Genomic DNA, 22,932 nt, shown 5'->3' with positions numbered 1-22,932 from the left:
TACAGCTCCCGCCGGACTACAGCTCCTGCCGCTCCGCGGGACCGCCCGGAAGAGCCGCTTCCGACTTCCTCCGGCCGCGCTGGGCGCCGCGCACGGTACGCGGGGCTGGGCGGGACCGGGGCGATGACCGAGGTGCGGGACCGGGGCGATGACCGAGGTGCGGGACCGGAGCGGTGACCGAGGTGCGGGACCGGGGCGGCGGCGGAGCCGGGCCCTGCCCTGCCCTGCCCTGCGCTGCCGCTCGGTTCCGCTCCCCGCCCCGCCGAGGACGTGGCCCCGGCGCCGGCAGGGAGCCGCGTCCTCTCCTCACCCCCTCCTCGGGCCGGGCCGGGCCGGGCGGCTGTGCCGGGGCTCCCCGGCAGCCTGGATCGGTCTCGGAGCGTTCGGGTGCTCGGGGCAGCCCCTCGTCCTCCTTCCCGGAGCATCCGGCTGGGCACCCGCGGGGACACACGGTTTGCTGGTGCCGGCTGCTGAGGGCCCGGGTGGGTTTGGGGTGTGCCGCTGTTCTGTCTGCTCGGGAGAATGCACAGGAGTTGGGGGGGGGGGGGCGCGTGTGGGTCGGGGTCTTGGTGGGGTTTTCTTCGGTTTTTTAAAATTACTATTGTTTTGAAGAAAAAAAATCCCTTCGTTTGTTTTGCACTTTGGAGTGTTAAGGCTGCACTTTACTGCCGGCTTTGGAGGGCAGTAGGGCAGCATTAAGGGTGTTTATTTTGAACTTAGGGTGTTTTGGTTTGACTTTAGGTGAAAGGATAAGGTAGAACACCGGGGAGAGCTTAATAAATAAGGGTGAGAGCCTATCAAAAACTTGCTCAAAATACCGGCTGGCTGAAGGTCGTGCTAAATAGTCAAGGCAATCTAACACTCCAAAAGCACTCCTCTTCCATTCTTAAAGACATGTGCTTGACTGTCTTCAGTTCTGTGGGTCATCCTGCTGCCGAGGTTTTCCTCCTCCACCACGAAGTTACTGTGGTGTTCTCACAAGAATTGGAAGACTTTAAAGAAGAAGAATTTAAAGAAGAAACTGATTGCAGACTTTTCTAGCCTGGGAAGAATGCCAGTTTTGAATATAGAAAGGGCAGGATAAAGAAAGAGGGAAAACAAAATCTTTCCTGGTTATCTGTACACTGTGGAAATGTCCTGTGCCAGAAGATCTTCTAGAAAGCTAGTTGAGATTGGGAAGCTCTGAGGAACAGATTGTTTCTATAGTAAATGCTCTTAAAAAAAAAAAAAAAACAGGTGACTTTAAGGTCAAACCAGGCCTTAGCTTTAAAAGGTCTCAGTATCTTGGACAAATAAGATCTACATTTGTGTAATATTGACATGAAGCAAGTAGTAAATCTTGTGCTTTGGGCTGCAAACTGATTACCCAAGGAAGGAACTTTTCCCCACAACGTTGCACAACTGGCAGTGTTTTGCTTTCCTCGGGGCAGCTCTGTTATCTGCCTGCTGGGAGGGGAGGGAGAGTCAAGGAAGCTGTTTTGTTTGACCAGCAGGCCGTGTGGCCCACGGGCCTGTAAGGACCATGGAGCTGGGAAACTGGAGTGCCTTCGCTTCCCTTCTCCATGCAGCTTTTGTGGGGGACAGCCCTGGGCTGTAGGCTCACTGCTGCCTCACAGGGAGTGGCACTGTGTGATACTCGTGTGGGTGCTGAGTCTTCATTCACTGATGTTGAGAAATGCTCTGGGGACCTCAGGTGAAGGTAGTATCAAGACTACTTGCACAGTTGCCTCTTCCAGGGCTAGTCTTGCCCTCTCACAGCTCCAGTTGTAGGCACTTTTTACCCTGTGTGAACCCAAGCAGTCTAGACACATGTCCCTTGTACAGACTCACTGCATTTGTCCTGGATGAGAGTGGAGGTGTTCAGGTGTGGTATAGGATAAATATAAGTGTCTCAAAGCTGTCATAGCTGGGTTAATGTTACTCAGAGGATCTCTCTGCCACACTCTGTTTTGGAGGTCAGGTGTGTCAGTTTACACAATGGTTCACCTATCCAGGAATAGCTGAATATTGCTGTTGGTCAGGCATGTGTCATCACTGAGAGAACAGGAAAGGGAGACAGCCTGCAGTGAAAGGTGTCTTGATGAAACCTTTACAAGGAGAAATAGAAAGTCTGTGTGAAATAAAGGATTTTCAGCAGGAGAAATTTGGATGAGAGACTGTCTGGGCAATGACTTCTGCTTTCTCCAAGTGAGATTATGAAGCTGAACTTGAAAAGTCTTCTGTCAGTCATGCAAATAATTACAAACTTCACCTGTGGATACAAAAGGACACAAAGGCATTATATTCTGTCTTATTTCAGTGCTGATCCTTTGGGGGAACAGGGATGGTGCTTTATTTTACCTCTCCTCAGCATTCAAAATGTTTGTGATGTTGCTGTGTCTTCTGAAATGTGTGGAGAGAGATTCACCCCCTCAGTGCCCAGTGGGGCTGTTTCCCAAAACCTGTTGGCAGACACTGTCCCTCGGCCATGCCAGCACAGCTGGGGGATTGCAGTGGTGTGACATGGAGCAGCATGAGGAAACTGGGTGTCTATCATGGCCTTCCCTCAATACTGATAGTTCCTGGTTGTCTCAAGGTTGAAGCAGGTGTCACCCATGCCCTACCGGTAGGGCCAGGAAGGTGTGACTTGTTGTGTGCTGTACTAATGAGTTAGGGACAGATGGAGCTGTAAAGTCAGGCTTGAGAATAAATAGGCAAGGATTCCAGCTGTTGGATTTCAGCACTGTCCTTACAGTTACTTCCCTTTTTCCATCTATGCAATGGATAACATGATATAATGTTATATTCCTCCAACAACATCTTAATGAGGTAGTCAGATCCCAAACCCTTCTCCACCCATAGCCAAATGCTGCTCTTGTGGCTTCATCACCTGCCTGTGTCCAGCCAGGTGACAGGAGAAAGCTCTTATTTATGGCCTCTCTGTAGTGCACCATGTATGTAAATGGTGCACAATGGTCTTTAATGGGACAGTGCTGGAAATTGGTAGATCCAGAGGGTACTCCTGTTGCCCGATCCTGAGAGAAAACACAAACCAACAGAGTGTCAGTTCATGCGGTGCTTTATTCGAGGGCCTTGGGGACCTGAGGACTAGCATCCCAAATCAGAGTCTCAAGTTGGTTACAAAGATGCTCATCTTTTATACCTTTGTTACAAGTCTTATTTCATCAGCCTACGTGCAGTTTCCTACATACTTTACTTTAAACATTCACATTCATCTTTTAGATAACCTTTCTAACGGTTATAAATTTTGCATGCTTGCTTTAGCTAAAACTAAAGGTTAATCTTCTAAGCTTAACTCCCACCATAGAAAACATCTTATCAATAACAATGTCACCATATTTCACGATTAATCTGTATATCTGTATGTACTACATGCTCCACTAAATTCTTTGAACATTGCTACCTGCATCAGCAGATTCTCAGGCCTCATTTCTCAGGCTTGGTTCCCATGGGCCTGCACCAGGAACCAACTCCTTAGCCTAACTACTGCTAACGGAGGCTTTATGGCAACACTCCTTTGGTCCTGGGCACTGAAGAGGCATCTGCTAGGAGAGAAACAAACAAAAAAGAAGTGCCATGAGGGCACTGGGAGAATGGGAATAACAAGACACCTTAAGCCATAGAAGTTACTGAGGAATGTACAAGTGATGACATGGCTAGTGGTGTGAAACAAGTTGGAAAGGCATGGCATAGAGTTGTTCTGTCTGAATTTGAGCTGTTTGGGGAACAGAGCTGTACTTCAAACACGTGTTTTAATTCAAGTGTATTTTCTCTTCTCCTCCCTTCCCACCTTCTTCTATTTCAGTGAACAGAAAAATGACTTAATCACCATCCAGCCTTCGTGGCCAAGGCAGGAGCAGGGGTGGGGCTGCCAGGAACATGGCTATGCCTGGAAGCTTACGGAGGCAGCCTGCCAACAGAGGCCTTGTGGCCCACTGCACCCACCATCATATTGTTGTGTTCCTGCTGACTTTCTTCAGGTAGTTTGAGTGCACCTCTGCTCAGAGATTTGTATTTCCACCCTTTCCCCCTTGACCTCCAGAGGAGATTGAGCCAACCCATGTCTGTGTGTTTTCTGGCAGTTATTCCCTGCTCCATGCCTCCAGAAAGACATTCAGTAATGTCAAAGTCAGCATTTCCAGCCAATGGACTCCTTCCTGCCAAAACAGCACTGCCCCTGAGCTCCGGCCACACGAGGTGAGGACACAAGGGAGAAGGAAGTGCTGGGAAAGGTGGGCAGCTGCTGGTGGGCTGAGCTTGTGGGGCTGAAGAGGCTCCTTTAGGAGTTCCTTTCTTCTCAGAATGTGAGTGGAAACTTTAGGTGTTGGCACTGTAGTTTTATGGATCACCAGGTGATGCTGAAATCTTCCCTAGTGGTGCCCAAAGAGAAACTTCTCAAGAAGCTGCAATGTTCCAGTGAAAATGGGGGCCCCAGAAGAGTCTGCAATAACCAGGAGCATGGAGGAGGGGGAAGAGGGACTCTTCCTCTGAAGTGTTGGAGGCAATAAACCAAAGCAGTTAATGGGCTTACAGAGGGTTCTGTGAAATCCTGGCTGTGCTTTCTCTGTGGCAGTGGTGCTGCTGCCACTCTGGATAAAAGGATAGCCAGAGTAGGAGAGAAGAGAGCTGTCTGACAGTGCTAGCTGTTTATGCTAAATTGATAGTGAAGAATGACATTTTGTCTTGAATCTAAAAGGCCTGATTTTCATGCTGAACATCCAGTACCCCTTGTCTGTAAAATCCTGATTTCAGTTAAAGCAGTGGGTGTTTTGGCAGCGCTTGCTTGCAGGAAAGGAAGTTTTAAACTGCTTGGTTCTTATAAATGGGAATGCAAGAACAACCTCCTGGTTACTACCATGAGGTTTTTAGGGCCATGCTTGTTTTTAGTAATGCTTTGTCCTGATGCTTTTGAGAAGTAAAAGGAATCTCACATTAAAAGCTTGGTCACAGGCCATGAGATCTATTAGAGCTGGGAGTTCCAAGTCAGCTGCTGGAGCATTGCCTGCATTAGAATCCATTGGTTATTTGAATGTTTGACGAAAGGAACAGAAATGCTGACTTCTTGTGATCAGTGAAAACAGTAAATTTGGCTTTTAATGTGTTCAGGATTTCATGGTTTGGCCAAAAGGAGTGAGCATCTCAGGGATGCTAAAATGAAATTCCAGGTGTTTATATTTAGTTCTTTAACTAACACTGAAACTACTAGTAGATTTTGGAAGCTGTTTTGATTTTTTTGGTAATATATAGATGATTGGTGTTTGCTGGATGTTGAGATGCATGTGTCTGATCGAGAAAAATGGTCAAACTGGTCCTTTAGGTATCAATTTAAGTTACATCTGTTAAACTAAGTAGATGTATGATTAATGTTGTCTGTACAGGATGTTCTCCTGGAGAGGTAGAGTCAAGCTGAAACTGATGATACTTCAGTTAGGCACATGTCTAGGTCGGGCTTGGGTTGGGTATGTTTGTTTTCTAATGGAGGCGTGGTGGGAAGGAAAGAAAACTTTGTTCAGATTAACTTGATTAATTCTTCAAGTTTTCCTCAAAGCTTGCTGGTTTTTTCACCTGATGTCACTAATCTTTCTTTGGGGACAAGTGAGACTTTTTCCCTTTTTTGATCATATTGAAACTAAAGTGAAACTCGGGAAGCACAAAACCAACAACATTAGTGACTAGAGTTTGTTGTAAATAGTTTCCAGCCAGTCTATTTCTTCCCCTTGTTCCTTTTGTGCTCTTTCTTTTCTGTTTGTTTTCTGTTATTTCTTATTTTGGCTGCTGCCACAAATACTTTAAGAGAATTATTCATTTAGTGAAGACAGCAAGAGAAGTACAGAAGAGATGCTGCACATAAAACAGAACATGCCTTTATTGTATTATTCATTAAAATGCTCATCAGTGTTTCAGAGTAAGAAGCTGTCTAACAGTTGCATGCTTGTTAGAAGTAGGGTTTGTTTTGCCACTCATTTGTCTTGATCCAGGTGAAAGGAGCATGGTTTGCTAGCTTGCATTTTAGAAGTGAAGCAAAGTGTCAGTGGACATTTTCTGATAATGCCAGATTCATTCTTGATTTGATAACTAAAGTGTTGGAGAAATGGGAGCCTGCTTAGGCCAGATGCTGTTCTGCTTTGGAGCTGGTGTTTTCATTGAAAAAGAGTAGAATGAGCTATGCTTCTCCCTGTTTACCTGTCAAAATTTTCCCTCTGTAGCTCTGGAACAGCAGCCATTTATTTCCAAATGCAGACACAGCAACTCTCTTCCTGGGGACATTGGACACCATCTTTTTGTTTTCCTATGCTGTGGTGAGTAAAACTAATCCCAAGGTGCTCGGCTTCGGTTGACTGTTGTTGGGAAGATCACACTTACAATAAAAAGCTTAGTTCAGAGGCAAACCTTCTTTCTTTCAGTTTCTGTTAGTTCTGCCTATGCCTGTCACCCATGTGAAGATGCTTGTTAACAAACACAAGAGAAATACTATCACTTCAGTATTTCTTACACTCCCGTCACTGGGGAGGACTAGTTCTGTCTCTCCAAAAGTTCTCAGCTGAGCTCTTTTAAACCAGAAATGTAAAGAGCAACTACAAGCAGGGTTTTTTTGGTGGCCAGAGAAGTGGTTAGGATCAAATTGTAAGTTGGTATAACAGCAATATTTGGGTTAGTTTAGCCTTTCTGTGCAATTTTAATTCTTACAGGTGCAAATCTTCTGGCTTTATTTTATGCTGTGTTTTGTTCTTAGGGTCTCTTTGTCAGCGGCATAGTTGGGGACCGCCTGAATTTACGCTGGGTTTTGTCTTTTGGCATGTGTTCCTCTGCTCTGGTGGTAAGTTGGAACATAGTAGTGGGATTTAAAAAATCTTCTTGAGGATTTCTGGTTAGGGTTTTGCTGTAGGGGAGAAGAGGCTCTGTGTCTGTGTGAATCTGCTCATGGGCTGTACCTCAGTGGTCCCAAAGCCTGCAGGTCTAACTTGGTGCTGGATGCGTGTACTGCACTGTCCGAAGCATTGAGCATAGGTAACTCTCCCCTTACTAAAATGTCTGGCTTGTCAGAAGGAAATTCCTAAATTTGAGGCACTGTGTAGAGACTTGATGAACAGCTTTTGTTCAAGATTGGTGTATTTGGGCTTTTGGGGACTGTTTTGTAGTATAACTTTAATGTCTTAGACCATATATGTTGTTATCGAGGCTTTTGCTTCCAAACACAGTCTTTGTTCTGTTCTTTAAAGGACATCCTAACAATACCAGGCACTCATTTACTTATTTTATATAGTTGCTAGGAGGGTATGTGTCAAAAAAGAATGTCTGCTTAAAACAAAGGGTGTTTTGTATTCAAGTTCAAGCTGCTTCAGATAAGTGTAAATCAGTTTTATCTCGTGGTTTTCCGGTTATTAAAGTAGCTGTAAAATGTGTGGAGTGTGTTTTATTTACCCAGTGGCTACAAACCTCACTGTGACCTATTGTGCTTTGCAGACACATGACTATAAGTGTGCACCAAGCACCCTGTGCCACAATGTGTGTTTATTTTGGGTTAGAGCACTTAGTAATTTGAGACCTGGCTGTAGTGTTTGTGTTAAATTTGGTGAAGATGCATGACTGTGAGGGTTCTGTGTTTGCAGAGAGTGTAACAGATTAGGATGTCAGTACAAAAGCAGATCAAGAGGCTACTGTGGTTTTAGTGTTGTCATTGAAACTGTTCATGTCTTCCTTCTCCTCCTGTTATAACTGTTCTGTTTGGGGAGACAGAAGTCTTTTGGAGAGGAAGTGCCGTGACACACGTTTGTCTCTGGAGTCAGAGCTGTGCTGGCTCAGCAGAGGGTGCTGTGAGCCCTGTGCTATGTCTCAAACAATGCCAGCCTGGCCTTTGCCCTGGCCCCTGCATAGCTCCCTGAAAGCTTGTTCCCTTTTTTAGGACCCCACTCCTGCTTGTCTTTCAGCAATAGCCTCAGGGTGTCTTCTCTGTTTTCCCCCTGCTCTCCTCTAGGTATTCTCCTTTGGCACACTCACAGAATGGTTGCATTTCTACAACAAGTGGTTCTACTGCTGTCTCTGGGTTGTGAATGGCTTGCTGCAGTCCACTGGCTGGCCCTGTGTGGTTGCTGTCATGGGAAATTGGTTTGGAAAAGCTGGGTAAGTTGAGTTTTCTTCAGTGACTCACTTATCTGACCTGATGAGTAACAGATTGAGCTGAAATTTTTAAACCAGAAAGGCCAACTGTTAAATCATAATTAAAATTAGGTAGGATGAAATGTGCCTTACATTCTCTCTCTCTTTCACTTTTTTCTGGAGCCACAGAACAGCCTGGTGTGAACACAACTGTGTGTTAAAAGCACAGGTTCAAACTTCAAAAATCCCATAGTGTAGAGTGACTGAATTTTAATTTTCATACCACTGAAAAACCTGTTTCTGTCTCCTTAGCAATAAAGAGAGCAAATGGTAACTGAGTCATCCTAAATTCTACTCTCACTTTTGGGTATTGCAGATGAGCTCTAGTCATAGTTTGTGACCTTTTTGCCTGCTCACTCTGCTTTAGCACAGATGTTTCAAGGCTCCTGGCTTATCTATTTGGCATCTCCAAGTTATTATGTGTTTTGTTTTAAATGAACTTCGAGTCTCTTTGAAGTGCTCAGGGGAAATGGTGTAACTTTATTCATAAGTTAAAGTTTACTTGAATGTTTTGTTTGTGTCTTGTTCTTAATGTCATCTGTCCTTGCATTGCCTGCTTCAAAATCTTTTTCCCCTTCTGCAGGAGAGGTTTTGTATTTGGACTCTGGAGTGCCTGTGCATCTGTGGGAAATATCCTTGGGGCATTCCTGGCCTCATGTGTTCTCAAATATGGTTATGAGGTGGGTATTGCTGCCTGGCTTCTAGCTACACCTGAATGTCTGAATGGACTATGAGACACTTATGGTTTCTTATCCTGTCTTTGAGTGATAACATCCTCATGTGTCCAATTTCATCTTCCTGAATTCTGTGGAGATAAGCAGTAGGCAGAATAGAAAGGCTGATCCTTTCCTGACTCTTCCAAGCTGGGAGAAATGAGCCCAAGACTCCTCTGTAAATGGGATTGATGTTATTGAGGAGCTCTAATGCCATTATACCTTCTTCTGATTTGGGTGGCTTCAAGTGCTCTTCAGAGTTACCTGTCACAGGTTCTGGGTTGACTGGAGTCCCTGGAGCTAGAAGGGCTTGGAGGCATAGCTGCTGTGGCTGGGAAGAGGCCAGGCTGTCATGTGTCAGTGGACAACTCAGCATAGGGAATAGGAGTGACCCACCACATCCCACAGCATGGAGCCTCTGAGGACAGGCTGGCAGAGCTGAACTGGTCACTCTGGACATGTGAAGGCTTAGAGTACCAAGAGCAGCCTTCCAAAGCCTGGGAGAAGATTGCTGAGAAATCAGAGCCAGAGTTTTTCCAGGACTGTACTGTGAGAGGGCAAGAAAGCAGTGGGTATAAAGTGAAGCAGGGATGGTTTGATTTGGATGTTTGGAAAAACATTTTCCTATGATGTATATTAAACAATGGAGCAAGGGGGAGAGCCTGGAGGATCTCTCTTTGGAAGATTTCAAGAATCTGATTGACCGAAGCTCTGATCAACCTTGTCTGAATTTGGTGCTTGACTCTTCTTTGAGCAATCCTTTCCAGTAGAGCTGGATCTCTGGTTGTGTTGGCTCAGCTCCTTCCTCACTGCTGTCACCTCAGTACAGATAGGCCTAAATGGGACCAAGTCTGCTCAGGAGATGCAGAGATCACTTGTGGATGCAGTCTGGGTTGTTGTAGCTGTGTTTGCTCTCTCGTGAGGCTGGAATGTAAAGAAACCCTCATTAGAGAGGGAGCTGTATGTGACTGAAAGTGCTTTAAAAAATAATGCTTTATTTATTTCTCCTCAGTATGCTTTCTTGGTGACTGCCTCAGTACAGTTTGCTGGAGGAGTCATTGTCTTCTTCGGGCTCCTGACGTCGCCAAAGGAAGTGGGTGAGTGGAAGAGCTGTGCTATTTCAGTCCCTTCATGGAAAGCAGATCTGCAGCTTTCCATGTAGTACTACTCATTCTGACAGCATTTATCCTCAGGGCTCTTATCAAATGGTGCTGCACCTCAGTGCATTTAATGGAGCAAATGCTTTACTTGCCAAGATCACACTAAATGCTACCATGCATCATGTGAATAGGATATTTTTTTAAGGCAAAATAAAACAGCCTGGCTCTAACATCTCCACTAGGATATACCTAATTATCAGTTTTCCTTCACCTGAAACATCAGTATTTGTTAAAGAAACAGCAGGCAAACTGATAACTGGCTATTGTAGGAGAAAACTATGGCAAGCCTTAAGTGTGCAATGGGAAGGGAGAGTAGTTTTCGTCTGCAGGTCTCCCAGAGATAAATAACTCTTGGGTTGGACGTGTTTCTTCTCTGAGAAGGTGGCAGGCAAGTCAGAGTGCAACAGGAAAACAAAAGAACTTTGGGGCTTTGACAGGGCTGTGGAGGAGGTTTCCCAGGTGCCTGCAAAGGCTGTAAAGTTGGGGGCTCTAAAGCTGCCATAAAGCGTGCTCATAAGAGTACTCTACATCCCAGGAAGCACAATGCAGTTCCCAGGCCTTCCATTCCAGCAGAGGCATTAACAGGCAGCAGGTGTCTGAGTCCCTGTTGCTACTCTCAGCCTCCATACTCAAGGGAGGTGGCACCCAGGAGCCAGGGCTGAGGATCCCAACCCCTCAATAAGGGGGGAAATGCACTAGTTTGTTGTGTCTTCCAACTAATGGCCAGACACTCAGAACAGACAAAGCCAACGCCAGGATCACACAATACTTTCAAGAGCCCTAGAAGACAAAGGGTAGAAAGTGGTGGCACTGCAGAACACCATCTAGAAGAGTTTCTAAGCCAAAGGAGTATGGAGGTATGGGAGAGCAAGGGAATTGCTAGAAGGTAGAGTTGCTTAAAAGAAGGGAGCATAGCTTTAGAGGAGGAAGAGGGTGAACAGGCTGTGGTCTGGTTTTCCTGTTGCTTATTCCTTGTAAAACTTAGGCCTCCCTGAGCTTGGAGCAGATGAAGACGAAGTCAGTGTTGAAGAAGATGCCAACAGACCCCTAATGGGCAGTGATGATGTGGATGATGATAACCGGAATTACTCCATTCAAGCAACTGACAATGACAACCAGCCCAAGGCCATTGGCTTTTTCCAGGCTTGTTGCCTTCCTGGTGTAGTGCTGGTGAGGACACAGATTCTTAAGTAAGAGCTGACTTATCTGTTGAACATCAAGCTGGCTTTTTGTGTTGTCAGGATTTGTTCACATCATTGTTAATATGTTGACCATATGTTGTAGTGGTTGACATCTGTCATCTCATGCTGTTAAAATGTTGAAATTGGGCCTGTTATCCTTGTGTGCATGGATAATGCTGTCTGGGTGTGTGGTGTGTGTTGCTCTTCCCAGCCTGCTTCATGGAGTGCATTTAATGAGACAGTTGAAGGGCAACAGAGATCCTGCCTTTCCTGCTGTGAATTTGCAAGGGAGGCCATGAGCAAAGGTGGCTGTAGGATGCTTCCTTGGTAAAATAGATGCCTACCCTGAGGAGTGGGGTTCTCACTCCTAACTGAGCATCACACAGGGCTCTGTGGCACTGATAGTGAGATTTGGAGTTTTATAGTTATCTTAAAGCAGAAAGCTGGCCTGAAAAGCCGGAATCAGCATGATGTAACATCTGGCAAAGTGTGCAGGGTTTTTTTATGAACAACAAGAAGCAAGGCCTGGTGATGCAGTTTCCACATATCCTTCTCCTGTCCCTTGAAAACTTTTGCTTCTGTATCAGCAGTATTGCCCAATTCGTGTTCAGCTAAAAAGTTAACTTGTCATTAAAAAACAATGTTAACCTGCATCAGTGAGCTGTGTGCCTCCTGAATACTAGAACCAGTACAAGAGAGGAGGCAGAGTGGCTGCTCAGCAGAACAGTGAGAGCTGCCTGGATTTGTCATGGAGCAGAACTACTGAATGGGCAGTGTTATCAGGTACCCTTAAGGAGCAAAGCAGTTGGCTGTTGTGATTAAGGCAACAGAAAATCTAAAAGGGAGGGGTGCATTTTTCAGTGTGTCAAGTGCAGGATAACCACAGTCCTGCTGTTAAGGCTTTAGTTGAAGGATGGCAAAAGAAAGCAAACCCATCTTGAGTTCTTTCTTACTCTGGCTTAATGCCTCACACAAAATGTTAACAATGGTGTCTGCCTCAGTTGATGTGTGGCTTTTTCCACTGGCCTGAGCAAAAGGAGATGGCAGCAACTGAGGTTGCTGGCTTTGAACTTCAGATTTTGAGGACACATTCCACACCCTAATCCAGCAGCCTGAACACCTCTGAGTTTTATCTGATGTCAGCCTAATGCCCAGCCAAACAGGGATACCATGTCAGATTGGTGAGAGGCCAAATACTGAGAGAATCTCCAAAGCCTTGTCAAGATTCTACAAAGAATTTATTTGACATATTTTTTTCTGTAGCTCCTCTCATCTCCTGCTGAGTGATACAGTGGAAGAGTTTTAGTACAGACAGCTTCCCCCTGAGCCTCTAAGAATTCAATGTTTAATCATTCAGATAATCTGGTAGGCAGTTTCTTAGTGGGTTGTAATAAATACCACTTTGTACAGTGCACTTTTCACACCCAGCAGCAGGAGAACCCTACCAAACATCCCCATGTCTTCCATGTATTATGGAAATTAGTTTGTGTCCTGTAAGAGTGAAAAAGCATTAATAAGACAGCTAAGAGGTCTGTACCTATTAAAATAATATAAATGTAGAAGAGATTATTTTTGTGGAGTTTAACGTATAAAAAGATCTGCTTTTTGACATTCAAAGTTTAGTGCCCATATGCACAGAGCCACAAAGGCTGTGCTTTAACATCTTCATCTTTGTTTGCCTCTTCCAATGGGTTCCTTGAACTGCTGTCTTTACTGAAATAGGGTGATTTGTCCCTCTGCATGCTGGGCCAGCAGTCCCTGAAACCTAATCTTTGCCACACACATGAAGGCTTTGAAGGAGATCTGCTAGCTAAGGACAAATTGAGCCCAGCAGCCAAAAGAAGGTTGCCTCAGTTGTTGGGTTTGAAAATCTGTGCTCAGCTTTGGCCAAGCCTTTCATCCTGTGTCCTGGAATACCTGCCTGGGGATTATGAGTGAAACTTTCTCTTCTGGTGCTGTAAGCAGATGAGCCTTCTGAGCAGCACAAGATAGCATAGAGGAACCACTTCACATAACCTTTCTCAGCATGATGCACAGATGACTAAATCTCAAGCTTGTTTTGTGTCGTTTGGCTGGCTCCCTTCTCTTCAGAAGGTGAATTAAATTTTCTTCCTTTTTTGAAGCCTGGTGTCATTTCCTCTCAAGATTACACTGAAAGTGTTTTAACCCATTGCATTCAGTGATAAAAAAATAACCTTCTCGACAGTGATTTTTGTATTCCTGGGTTCCCTTTGATGTTTAGCATTAAACTTTCATGATGCTGCCTTCTTATATGAAATTCATAAGTACTTTGCCCTGAAAGCTTTAGGTGGATCCAGAGCTTTATGGGAATAAGCAGAAATGCTGTTTGCACTTCTTGAGTGCTAACTGCTCACTGGCCCTCTCTTCGTTCCAGTACTCCTTGGCCTATGCCTGCTTGAAGCTGGTGAATTACTCATTCTTCTTCTGGCTGCCCTTCTACCTCAGCAGCAACTATGGATGGAAAGAAGCAGAAGCTGACCAGCTCTCCATCTGGTATGATGTGGGAGGAATCATAGGTGAGTGAGCAGGGGAGTGATATCTTCTTGCCTCCATGGTGTTTGAGAATGAAAGACAGTGGATGGAGCCAGAACAGTTGAGTTCAGTGGGATCTAGCGGCTCACTGAATGTAGCAAAAGTCTGGGTTTGTATGTGGCTGCTTGGCTCATCTTTTTTTTTTTTTTTTTTTTTTTTTTTTTTTTTTTTTTTTTTCTTAAACACAAAGTATATGACCTCCTAAAGAGTTAATATATAACTGAAGGGCACTGTCCTACTCTTGAAAATTAACCCCAGTTGGCATTTTTCTTCACTGACTAGGACTTCTTGAAAAGTGCTGTGTACAAAATGGGGCCCCTGCTTGCTACTTTTTTTCTGACAGGTATCCTGGGGGAATATTTAGATCTGGACTTCTATACTGTCCCATCTGTCCTGTGTTTCTAAGGACAAACTCACTGCAGACCTCAACAGAGCAGGCACCAACTGTGTTATGTTCAGAAATTAAATGTTGTTGCTCTTATTTCTGCTGGATGCAAAACCTGACCCAGTTCCTCCAGAATAAAGAATACACTGTATATGTGTTTAGACTTCCACTCTCCTGTGTTCAGGTTCTAGCTTTATTTCCTTGTCCAGTTAGCTTTCCTATAATGGACATCCTTGTTTGGGTCCCTTCAGGGTCTGGTTTTGCCTCTGTGGTCTTTTCTGCATTAGGGCTTTCTCAGCATTCTGGCTTTTACCAGCAGAGCAGTTCCTGCAGAGGTACCAATGGTACATAAGGTGATTTTTATTTGCCTTTGGCATTTCTTGCGTTCAGTTGCACCTGCCCTAAGTAAGTGAGACAGCAGGGAATGTGAAGGCCCTGTGTCATAATGTTTTCCCTGTGAAAGAGCTGCCTTTTCTTGCACTTTCAGTTAAAGAAACCAGCCACAGTGTTCAGCTTGCTTCATCCAGGGTTGTGGTGGTTGTAGAGCTGTGATGTAGGTGAAGAGAAAGTAGGAGCATTGGCTAGTGGCATGCCAGAAAAAAAGAAGTAATAAGTTCCCAGTAAAGCAGTATGAGTAGTTTTCTCTGCTTTACCTGAGACAGTTAAATTTACTGTTGTCTCTGTGTCTGGGGCAGTAAGGGCAGGGGGCTTAGCTGTCAGGATTTTAGGGGGAATGTGTATTGATGAGGAGGCCAGAGGCCACTGCACTCAGTGAAACAAGTTTTGCTCAAGGTATCAGCATCCTGAGCCTGGCAGTGATTTTTTTTTTTTTTTTTTTTTTTTTTTTTTTTTTTTTTTTTTTTTTAACAGGTGGGACTATCCAGGGCTTGATTTCTGATGTGCTGCAGAAGAGAGCCCCTGTGCTGGCAGTGAGCCTGCTCTTTGCTGTGGGCTCTCTCTTTGGATACAGCCGTGAGTACCCGTGTGCTGCACAGGGATAAGAGGTTCATTCAGTACCTCCTAGAGAGAGCCAGAGCACAGCCTGTTCTCATTACCTTTTCTGGTCTTGAAACTGCTTCTGGATCAAAATGGTGCCTTTTGGTCTATTTTGCTCAAGTGTGGCACTGCACAGAAAGAAATCTATTCTCTGGTTAATGGGGTGGAAATTAATTCTGTAAGTGGCTGGATTTCTCTATAGTGGTGAGTTATTTACTGATCCTTCTGGTACTGATCCATCTCCAGTGTCAGTGAGATTTTTGGCATTGTCACTGTGTCAACTCCATAATTGGCAGAGCAAGAAATCTTGTGTACTTCCCTATACTAGGAAAGAGAATCTGTGGACAGATCTGTGCTGGAATATATATACATTACTCAGGCAGGAGAAGCTCTTAGACTTCACTACTTACACTTCTGAAAATAGTGAAATTGGAGAGTGTCTGCCTCTTTTATGATAGATACAGTTCTTGTTTTCTGGCTTTTGAAAGGGATCTCAGGAAAACAGGGTGTGAGGAGATGGGAAGATGTAATTTCTGTGAAGCACTTCTAGGGCTGACAGGTATGTGTCTTCGGACAATGTCCTGTGGTACAGAGTGATTTAACTCACTGAGATACCATTTCACTTCTCTGTGTGATCCTCCAAAATGGGGTGGTGGTCCAGACAGATTTTTATTAGAGTATTTTGAGATCTGTGGGTAGAAATCTCTGCCAGATCTGGACATGAAAAGTGTGGTGTTTGGAAGCATGCAGGCTTACTCAGATGGTCTCAAAGTAAGGTCAGTAAGTTAATATCATTGAATAGCAAGGATTGGGTTCGATGGAGTTTTTGTAGGCTCTTGTGCTAATTCATTGTTTTAAAAAGTGAATTGGAGGTAAACATGAAATTATTGCTGATGAGATTTGAAGTTTGTGACTAGGTAGCAGAACAGGCAGAGCCCCAGGTGCCTTGTGCTTAACTCAAAATGTGCTACTGTCCAGGCAGGTACAGAAGTTTCAGGTGATCCAAAGTATCTTGCAGATAATTCAGCTTCCATCAGCCAAAACAGGAAACTTTATTCTGTCCATAGTGTGTTGCACATTAGAGTAATAATGGCCTGAGAATATGTGAAGAGGGTGCACCTTGCCTTGTGCAGTAACTTGCCATGTGTGGGCCCTGAGTGGAAGGGAGTGAGGAATTCAGGTGGTGCCTGGAAGTGAGATACCAGGGCGAACTGTCTGAAAGGCACTGAGGGACTGTAATGGAAAAGTAGCTGCATGTACACGTGCTGCTGGAAAGGCAAGGGGAACCTGTAGATGTTCAGACATGGCTTTGTAAGGAGGAATGAGGATATGAGGGTTTGCATGTTTTGCTTTATTGTGCAGTAGGATATGAGGGTTTGCATGTTTTGCTTTATTGTGCAGTGTTATTTGGGAAGTTGCTGGGTTTCTATCTCCAAGTCTAATCTCTTAACTTTAAAAAATGTTTTGGAAAATGGAGAAAGAGTGAAAGGGCTGATTCAAGTGCTGAGTAGTTTATGATGAGAGAGTTTGAGCTGAGTCTGACTTCCCTAAAAAGATAGATGAAGGATTCTCTTACTATTCAAATTTTATTTACACTGTCCTGGTCTCTCTCTTGCAGGTTCCCCAAACAGCAAACCTGTCAATGCTGTGATCATGGCAATTACAGGTAACTTCTCAAAATCCACTGTTATGCTGGTAGACATCTAAATCCATTGCAGAACAATCAGTAACACCAGCCAGGTGGTGGTAGTAAGATGTTTGTGTGTGCTGCCATCTCTGCTGGTTTTGCAGAAGGGGTGAAAACTGGACCCCAGTTACCGTTACCTTTGGAAAACAGCTGTAGGAAAACTGCATTACAGAGGTATAGAATATAGACTATAGAACAACAGCCTGGAGCTGAGGGGATCTGCCTTGGCTCAGTGTGATGGTGGATTTATGCAGTGGTCTGGTATCTGAGGAAGTGGATATATGGCAGAGTCATGAACTGCAACTCAAACTTGAGGGTGTTTGTCAGAATTCAAAATACCCTGTGTGCTGTGAGAGGTCACAAGCTTTTTGTGCTACCGCACATACTGTGCTGTGTTATGGAATTAAGCCTGCATGAATAGAGCCTTTCTTTCCAAACACTCCTATTTCAGAACTCTCTGTCCTGTTATTGTGGGCCTTTTTCTTTTTTTTTTTTTTTTTTGGCCTCTATCTCCTCTGTGAACCCTTGGGGACTGAGGCCGTAGCATGGGCATATGCTACTCCAAACTAATTAAAATGCTCTTGTTGGCTATTTCTGTGTGACTACTCCAGATATTCAGGGTGTTCCATGACTGTGTACCCCTCTATCTGTAGTTAGTTTCTGAGCACTCTCCCTAGATTTAATTCTTGTCCTGAGCTTTCATGGTAGAAAATCTGTGTGTTTAAGGTATTTTGTTGAGAATCTGAGTATTTGTTTTGCACCAAGGCTGTTTTCATGTCACTTTCAGGGTTTTTCATCGGGGGCCCTTCTAACATGATAAGTTCTGCAATTTCTGCCGACCTGGGGCATCAGGATGTGGTGAAAGGCAGCAGCGAGGCCCTGGCAACAGTCACAGGAATTGTGGATGGAACAGGCAGTATTGGTGCTGCTGTGGGCCAGGTGAGGCTGCCAAAGGGAAAGAGAGGCCTGGGGAAGGAAGAAAAGTGTCTCTTGTGGTTACAGATGTTAGTGCATTCCTTAATCCGAAGTTGTGTGGGGAGAGAGGAAAGCTTGGGGGTTTTTTTTAATAATTACTTACGAACCAACCAAGGGAGCCTGTCTGTTTTAAGCAAATTTCCAGTGGAAACAATGTAATTAAGAACTAAACTAATATTCATAGTGCTAATGTGAAGGCACTTTGGTAATTCAAGGGAAATTTACAGACTTCCATGTCGTGTACTTCAAAAAGCTTTGCAAAGAGTGAAAAAATATTTTGAAGTTTGAGATTTTTATTTTGAGGTGATAGGAAAATCTTCTCTTACAGAAAAGTGTATCTCTATAACTGAGTAAAATTGGAATACCTATTATGAGTGTTACAGTGTTTATGAAGTGATTTAAAATTTACTCTTACTTGTGCTTTCTCTTTTTATCTGTGGATGTCTTTTACATCTTGTAAATCCATCCCCACTTGCTTCAACAGTCCTTACAGTATGCTGCCAGAGGTCTAAAGAGTAGAGTGTTGCAGAGGAGCAGGCTGACAGTGTGCCCACTGGGGATGTTTTCTTCTCAAATACAAGTGTTAGCTACGTGAAAGAACACAGTGGTGCTTTGGGGAGGATTCAGTAGAGAGATCGGAGCCAGTTCTCCTCCAGGCATCCTCCAGAGGTGTCAGAATACCAACGACGCAGGCGAGGCGTGCAAGTTCCTTTTCCAGAGAGAGATCTGGGGTTATGCTTGCCTTTGATTGCCTGATAAATACAATAATTCAGTTACTGTTTTGTAGGATAGATGCTGCTTATCTCCTCTGAACATGGAAAATTACAAGTGCTTTGAGGACAGATATCAGTGTTACACTCAGTGTTCTTCTGGCTTTGTCTCAGTGTTTTTGTCTTCCCACACACATACCATCCAAACTCACGTCATAAAAAGTGGGTCTTTGGTTCTGAGAGATTCCACCTGCCTCCCCTTCCAACACTGCATTTATTCCAGCAGAGACAGCCACGACGTCATTCCGGGGGTGTGTGAATAACAGCAAGCGCACAATGACCATGTTAGAAATTCAGATCCTGTTCTGATATACCCACTAGTGAAGAAGGGAGGCCGTTGTGCAGCATCTGAATATAAATCTGCTAATAAGGGATGCATTTTCTTGTGTGGCCTCGGCTGCCCAACTGGACCAGGGTGTAGCTCAGAACAGAGTGTAGTCTCAAGTGTCTTGCCTAGATGAAGGGTTAAGTAGTTAGTGGTTGCACAGCTCTTGAAAATGTGTCCTGTGTAATTTATAAGCCATTCTAGAGCTTTTAGTTCTTCTGAGAGTACTTACATCCACTTATGTCCCAGTGTTCTGTGCAAAAACCTCATATTCAGCAGAGTCAATTTGTCACCCTTTGAAACGCTAGTTCAGTTCTGTCTTTGTGCTGTTCTGAGCTACTGTAAAGCTTCAGGATGATGTCTCTGCTTTGCTGAAACTGTGGGTTTCATACAGAAAAAGGCTGCTGTCCTGAGTCATCTCTTCTGACAGGAAAAGATCAGTTGGAAGATTTTGTGATCAGCTCTGTGTGGAGTGCCAACAGCCCACAAAGTCTAGAAAATGAAAGTGTCATGCCTGAAAGTCATGTTTATCTTCCCAGTTTGAATAACTTTTTTTTTTTCATTTCTGTTTAGTATCTAGTGTCTTTGATCCAGGAGAACCTGGGATGGATGTGGGTTTTCTATTTCTTCATTCTAATGGTAAGAAATTGCCTTTTTAAAAAATGTTTTGTCAAAACTCAATTTGCCATAGGATGTTTTTGTGGGAACCTGAGAATTTTGACTTCTGATATCATTCTCAAAGTGGCCTGTGGTGTGGCTTTGCCTCAGGTTATCTAAGTCAAATGGGTTAATTTTGGATCTTTTGAAGTCATGTAACCCAACAGGAACTGAGATTATAGCAGAGACACAAAAATACTTGCCCAAAAATACCTGTATGCATTTCCTAAAGCTCATACCATCTGACTTCCAAAGCAGGACATCTCCCTCCTTCACCTCTGTGATACATAGTTTTTAATATTTTGAGAGAGCTGAAGTTAAGCTGCTTGTTTGTTAGGTCTTGAAGATTAGTGGAAAGAGTGATGAGGATATTGAAACTAAACTGAAAATGATTTTGCCTTGTTTTGCTGCTGGGGCAGAGAGCATCACCACAGTGGTGACCACTGCACAATTTACTTGGTCTTCCCTGCTGGAAGTGCCAGGAGATATCTTTGCATCTGGGCTGACAAGGGAGAAGGCCACTTTGGTAGCCAGCAGAGGTAGAGAGGAGGAAGGTCACTGAGGAGCTGGAGAGCTCATCTTTATGAAAAGGTGATCATGACAGCTGAAATTGTGTGAGCTTTCCTGCAAGCTCAGTCCTTCCTGTGCTGTGCCACTCTGTCATTTCTTCTCTTAGCCTGTGTCTTCCTGGGATGCCTTGGATGCACATTGGAGCAGGGGATGGCTGTAGCTTTGGTTGCTCTGTGCTAATTGTCCTGGATTTGCTTCTTTCCACAGACGAGTTCATCAGTCCTGTTCATTTCACCATTGATAGTGAGGGAGATCAGGTTGCTGCTGCATGAGCGGCGCCTGCGAATGCTGGCAGAGTGACTTCTGCTCCCCCCTGCAAGGACTGCTGTATGGAACTGACAGCTGGGACACGCATCAAAACTCTGGGAGACTTGTTTGTTACATCCTCCAGGTCTGGACTAATTCAAAATGACTCCACAAGACTTTATTGACTCGCCTTAGGCGAGCTCAGTCGTGAAGCACTAAATACTTGTCCTGAAACCACCTGTGTCACAGAGCTGCTGACCTAAGCCAGACAATCCACGGGACTGATGGATTGTCCCAGCCTCCCAGATTCTTCTAGCAGTCACACTACGGTGTTCTGTTATTCCTATACCTTTTCTTATTTATTTCTGGATGTGCTGACCAAAGTCAGCTGTTTGAAACTGACAGTTTTTGGGAGGCCGTCTTGCAATGTATCTTGATGCTGTTTTGTGCTGGTGAAATCATACAATGCAGCTCATGGATAGTCTTAAATTTCAGTTCACCTTAGCTTTTAGAAAAGGCAGAAATAATTATTTGGGATTTACACTGTCCAGTTGTTTAAAAACTGCTGTTGTTAAATCTCTGCACAGATGGACCTCTGCTATCCCCTATCTAGTAATAGTTACATATTCCAGTAGAGTCACATGAAGAAGTTACCTCTGTACTTGTTTTTAACATTTTTTTATAATGTTACTAATCTCTGAGAAATGAGATTTCACCTTTTTTTTTTGACGATTGAAGCTGACAAATAGTGTGCAATACTTTATTGTAATCTCTGAAATAAGCCTTAATAGGTCCTTTGTGTCTAAAGGATCCTTGAATGGCGTCAGGGATCAGTAATGGGATACAAATACTTTCACTACTTTGTTTATTGAACCTGACCAATACTGACCAAAATGGGTGTGATGTGACCTTTGGAAAGAAACTGGTGTCACTGACTTCATACTCCTCAGGCAATTGCTCATCTCTAGTAAAGAAGGATCAGAATGGAATTAAAGGAATTTAAGGGACTTGGCTGCTCTCAGGCAGGGGCTTCTAGACAGGGACTGCAGTGTACTCATGGAGTAGCATTAATGAGCAATTGCTGCTGTCTCCCCTCATGCTCCTGTGGTTATGGCTGCATAGGGGACCTCAAGCTCCAGGGTTTGGGAGCTTGGGTTGTACCTTGAAGGGAAAGGTAGATGCAGGTCTACCTGCAAGCACCGAAAACAAGTGGGTGTGCTTGGTGTGGTTGTGTTTTAAGTGCTTTGCAGTACTGTGGTTAGTGGGGTGACTGACTGACACCCCTCACATTTGTTAGTGATCTTAATGGGATCACTGAGTAACTTTGCAAAAAATTGTTTTGTGTTTATGCCTTGAGATGTTTCATTGTAATAGGTCTGTGTTAACCTGCAGAACTTGTGAGCAAACACTGTCTAACTAGTGTGCTTACTTGGATGGAGGTGGGGAGGAGCAGAAGTGTTGGAGCTGAGAATTTGAAACTTTTTAAATGGGAGCAGTTGCCTTTTCAAAATGTACATTGATTTTATTTTATTTTTTAATTGATGAATGTCAGTTTTTAGTCATGTGTTGATTGTAATGAGTGGAACATCATTAGTGCCTTACAGTTTTACAGTTTTGAATGGTTGCTTGGTGATTGCTGCTTCTGTAGTTATGTCTCCATGCATAGCTTTGCTTAATGTGGAACTCAGTTGCCCCATTTTACACTTTTTTTGAATCTTTTTCTCTAGATGGAGGTGATTGTTGCATATTTTTGTTAACCCTCAAAATATTTCAGTGCTTGGGAAAACTATGCCATTAAGCTGATATGGAACCTGAGTCCTGCTCTTGAATCCTCTCATTTCCATTCCAATTTTTGCCTGTATAATTAGAGCAGGAGACTGAGAATCTTTCATCCTGTTCTTAGAATTATGCCCTGGGGTTAGTGTTCACATCCAAAGCTATTCATTAGCCCCTGTACAAATAGAATGAAAACTCCCTGAAATTTAGTTCTAAAATTGATGGTGGCACCATTTGCCCCAGTCACAGCGTCTGAGAATCTCTGGTTTCAAATTCCAACCTGGATGAACTTCTTGGCTGCCTCTCTGGGCAGCAGATAAGCTTCTGATGAAAGGTGGGATGGGAAAGGGACGTTGCTGGGGTCGGGGGGAGGAGAGGCCAACCCCTGTAACAAATGGCTTCCTGTAAACAGTTCTGTCCCCTCTTGAGAAGTGTCAGAAGTGATGGAGCGCCGAGCCCAGCAGGTGCATCCGAGTGCACGGTGGTTTGGGGCCAGCCCAGTTAGTGAGGTGTGCCCAAGGCCTCGGGCTTGCTGCTGTCACTCTTGTCCTGGGTTTTCAGTTCTGTGTATTTCTCCGGGGTGCTCTGAAGGAGAAAGGTGGTCATGTCTGAACTGACCTCACATGAATAAACATACTTTGACTTGATCTGGACTAGTTGTTCTGTGTGCTTTATTCTACCTCGCCTGGTGCGGTTCTGCCAAGCATTGTCCTCTTCCTCCTCCTCACAGGTCTGGCTCTAGCAGCAGTTTTTCACTCAGCTGCTGTGAGGACCTGAGCCC

General features: G+C 44.3%; 1 protein-coding gene across 5 annotated transcripts; it reads left to right on the top strand.

The window, feature by feature from the left end:
- Window positions 1–22,822, top strand: SLC37A3 (solute carrier family 37 member 3). Of its 5 annotated transcripts, none has more exons than XM_083858963.1 (15): window positions 1–95; window positions 3,806–3,980; window positions 4,083–4,197; window positions 6,207–6,299; window positions 6,734–6,817; window positions 7,976–8,121; window positions 8,741–8,837; window positions 9,883–9,967; window positions 11,016–11,200; window positions 13,607–13,748; window positions 15,020–15,121; window positions 16,764–16,811; window positions 17,620–17,771; window positions 19,476–19,541; window positions 20,337–22,822. In XM_083858963.1, exons 2-15 carry the CDS (start codon window positions 3,880–3,882, stop codon window positions 20,427–20,429), a joined length of 1,509 nt encoding a protein of 502 aa, XP_083715089.1. In that variant the 5' UTR covers window positions 1–95; window positions 3,806–3,879; the 3' UTR covers window positions 20,430–22,822. The 5 variants fall into 5 exon arrangements, with proteins under 5 accessions (XP_083715089.1, XP_083715090.1, XP_083715092.1 ...); XM_083858964.1 differs by having other exon boundaries at window positions 75–157; XM_083858966.1 differs by having other exon boundaries at window positions 93–132.
- The last annotated feature ends 110 nt before the right edge of the window (window positions 22,823–22,932 follow it).

This window comes from Zosterops lateralis, assembly GCF_965231275.1.
Source record: "Zosterops lateralis genome assembly, chromosome: 4".
Classification (NCBI taxonomy): Eukaryota; Metazoa; Chordata; class Aves; order Passeriformes; family Zosteropidae; genus Zosterops; species Zosterops lateralis.
This window is presented reverse-complemented; position numbering and strand designations above follow the sequence as displayed.